Source organism: Galeopterus variegatus, unplaced genomic scaffold, assembly GCF_000696425.1.
Source record: "Galeopterus variegatus unplaced genomic scaffold, G_variegatus-3.0.2 Scaffold1233, whole genome shotgun sequence".
Classification (NCBI taxonomy): Eukaryota; Metazoa; Chordata; class Mammalia; order Dermoptera; family Cynocephalidae; genus Galeopterus; species Galeopterus variegatus.
Genome location: NW_007727344.1, coordinates 396,184 through 399,662, shown reverse-complemented (window position 1 = coordinate 399,662; position 3,479 = coordinate 396,184). Strand labels below are relative to the sequence as shown.

The 3,479-nt window shown below is 35.9% G+C and overlaps 1 protein-coding gene across 1 annotated transcript in view; it reads right to left on the bottom strand.

The window, feature by feature from the left end:
• The window catches only part of ATG10 (autophagy related 10), a gene marked incomplete at its 3' end in the record, with an annotated part of 163,450 nt that overhangs the window by 20,237 nt on the left and 139,734 nt on the right, over nucleotides 1-3,479 (bottom strand). Inside the window, exon 3 of the mRNA XM_008575757.1 lies at nucleotides 2,404-2,542. Coding sequence (XP_008573979.1) covers nucleotides 2,404-2,542 — 139 coding nt within the window. The remainder of the gene's footprint in view (nucleotides 1-2,403; nucleotides 2,543-3,479) is intronic.

Genomic DNA, 3,479 nt, shown 5'->3' with positions numbered 1-3,479 from the left:
AAAAAAAAAAAAAGGAGAGGTAGAAAATTCAGAGCAGAGCAGAGATATTAATTTTTACTAACAATCACATGCAATAGAAATTCTAAATATCTGTCAAAAACAAGGCTAAGTGAACTATTTTTGAAGCAAAAAAAAAGACCCCTGGGCGAGAAATTTTATAGTCATCCTCTTTCTAGGTCGGAACTCTCTTAGAATGAGACAAAGAAAAATCTGGACCTGGAATAAGAGGGAGACATTAGGAACCCATTCACCACCCTGACAGAGATTTGTTTAACAAACAGAGGAAGGGCCAGCGTAATCAGATATCACAGGAAATGTGAATGGACTGAGGGGAACAAATGAAAAATTATGACTCCAGAGTAAAGGGTGATACATTTTTAGAATATCCATGAGGTTAAGTTAGGTGGAAAAGAAAAAGAAATTAGTAGAGTATGATAAAGGAAAGAACCATTTTTCATGTTTCTCCACAAGAAAACATTCAGTATGCTTTGCAAAAATTAAATTTGATATTTTAATGTACCTGACTGAACAAGCACTAAATGAATTCTGTACTGAAATTAATTTAAAAATTCCTAATACCCATTCTATACAATACAGAATCAGGGCAGGGGGACAAGGAATGCCTCCACATAAAATAAATGTCTTGTTCTGGTTTTCCTTTATTAAGCATAAATGAAGGGCATCTCAAAAGTATATAAAATAGAATCCAAGAATGCTAGTTTTCTTTCTTTTTTTTTTTTTAAAGGAATAGAAAATCATCATGAAGAAAGGATCTTAGGAAGTATACTAAGGTCATTAAAATATAATTGGACTTGCAGGAACAATTACTGTGCTGTACTGTAAGGGGAGCTGTTGGCACATAAGAGCAAAGCACACGTATGAGCTCATAGCGGCCTTGGCAAGACCCACTTCCAGCTAGAAGCAGTCGTGTTTCAACACCTCCGATTCCCTAATGCTGACAAGCTAAACAACTTGTTTTGTCTCTGGGAGCTCTTCTCTGGTGATTAACTGTTTATGGCGAATACTAATTATATGAAAGTACAGTATTGAAGAAGTAGTGTTCTATTTCCTCTACCTGTAGCCTTGACTTGTCTTTGAATCTAGAAGGTACCAGGTAGAGCCACTGCAAACCAGAACCAAGAAGACCTTCCTCCCCCGGTAATAAATGTATCTCCTACTTTTTAGTATAGCACAGATCACTGACAAGAAACCTCCTTTAACCTCTGGGCTCCAAACCAAATATAATTATAATAAAGTGAGTGTTTTTAAAGGTTTGTAATAATCATACAGATAAATCTGCAGCAAGAGTTTGAGAATTAGTGAACTATCAGTGTCCTCAATTCCCCATGTCCCATGTTGAAAATTTACCCCAAATTGTCAGTTCTTAAGAACTGCACCTCAGATTAAAATCTTCTCACCAGGGAGTCTATAAGAATTTGTTCTTGTGTTTTAAATCCTAAGTGCTTGTTAAACTGCCAACACTGCAAAATTAGAGACCATTAAACAATATAAGGCAGCAAGTGATTAAATCTACCACATACACATTCAAAGCAGCTTAAGCTACTTTTTAATTAAAAATAAAATATCATTGGCTAAATTCAAATGTCTTAGCTATCCAGAAAAAGTTAGACGGCTGTTCAAAATGCAAAATGCTGCTGTTAAGGTCAGATAGAAAAGGAGAACTAGGGTAGGGGGAGGTCTGAAAGGGGGCCCATTTCGGTCCCTGAGTTTCCAACGCTGACCTGGTTTGGGCAGTGGACATTAAGTGGGGTGTCACTGCTGTGCTGCAGGGTAAGGATGCCATGTGGCTGCTGATTAAATAAGCTTTATTAGCAAAGGCCTCCAAGGGGACAGGGTGTTCCACCTTCTTGGCAAGGGAATGAGTTGAGTAACAGCATTGCAGGAAGCTAAGGCATTGGAGATGTATAGATGGCTGAAGGAAATGTTAGTGCTATTTTTAAACACAGCTTAAGCTAATTGATTAACATTTCTTGAAATGATTATTAGCTTTTGGGGAAGAAGGCATGGGGGCTTTTGAGTTAATGGGAACACTTGAGATTAAAAGAAATTTTTACTATAAAGTTAAGAGTAAATAAATATTATAGCTTTAAGTTGTTCTTACTTGTTTAAAGCAAAGAAAAAGGGCCAGGGGGCTTAGTCAACTTCAGGCAGGAGGCCAAAAATCTGAACATCAGACTTAAGGCTGGGATGATATCATTCACTATGAAGCCTTGATACTCTTTCTGAAGCATGAGAAAATTTACTGGTAAAACCTTACCTCACCCACAGTTTTTTCAAATTTTTAACTCTATTTTTTTCCTTTCGAGAATAATTTTCCAAATATGCTTTCTGCCTTATACATAAATGTTATAAATTTACTTTTAGCTTCAAACATGGTCTTACCTAAAAAACTTGCCCTAAAGTAAAGTACAGGCACTTGGTAGCTACAGGAATACAAGACATGATACTCATATTTAATCACTTCAGATGCCGCTGGAGTCTCAGTCACTTCAAAATCATCTGAGGGTAGTTCTAAAGCTTCCTGTAAAAAAGGAAAAACAAAAACAAAATGTGTTTGTCAATTAAAAGACTACTAACATGGAGTCAGAAAGATCAGATTTTCTTCTTGCAAAATAACAGTTAAATAAATATAGAGCTATGAGGTAAGGAAAACGGAGTTTCTCATATTAATGTTTAACTTTTGAGTCCTGAGTAAATAGTAAAACCAGAAAACATTAGCATTAAGTAATTCCAGATTGTTTTTGAGAGACAAAGCAGCTCTGGGTAAAGAAATGGGAAAGGGAAAGAAAGCAAAAAGATCTACTGCAACGGCAACTCTGAAAAATCTTTACTGTACAATTTTAGCAACAAAATGATGGCTATACAAGCTACTTTCTTCCCTACCCGTGAAAGCTAAAAACATCCTAACAATTGAACAAGAGGCTGTGAAATATCCCTAAAGATTCTATTGTGCTTGCCAAAAGATGATTCATTGTGTGCTGAACAATTCCCAGTTCCATTTTGAATAAGAAAGTTATGTTGCAAGAGGTTGAGTTTGTTAGGTATATTTCAAAACCTGAAATGATTCTGTTTTCTTCTTTATGGTGCTAGTTTTGGTATATTTCTAAAGTAAATCTTGATTTATAATAGAATAGATGGCAAATATTAATGTCAACTTAAACAGGTTTTGTAAGCAGAGATGGTGATAGTCATCTCACTTCACACCTAATCATTCTTTACTGGTTGAATTTTTTTATGATGTGTGGGGGTTTCTTAAGAATGTATCTTAAAGAATGTAGCTTAGAAGCAATTAACTGGACAAGTTGAGTCAGAGTCTGGTTCCATCCACATTCACTTATTTATTTGGGCCGAAGAATTTCCTTTGAAATTAAATTAGTAGAAGGAATGAAGCAGGTTGGTTTGGCTCATTTCTACCTCTCATTAGAACAACAATGCTACAGTGCGCCGTTTGGGAAGCG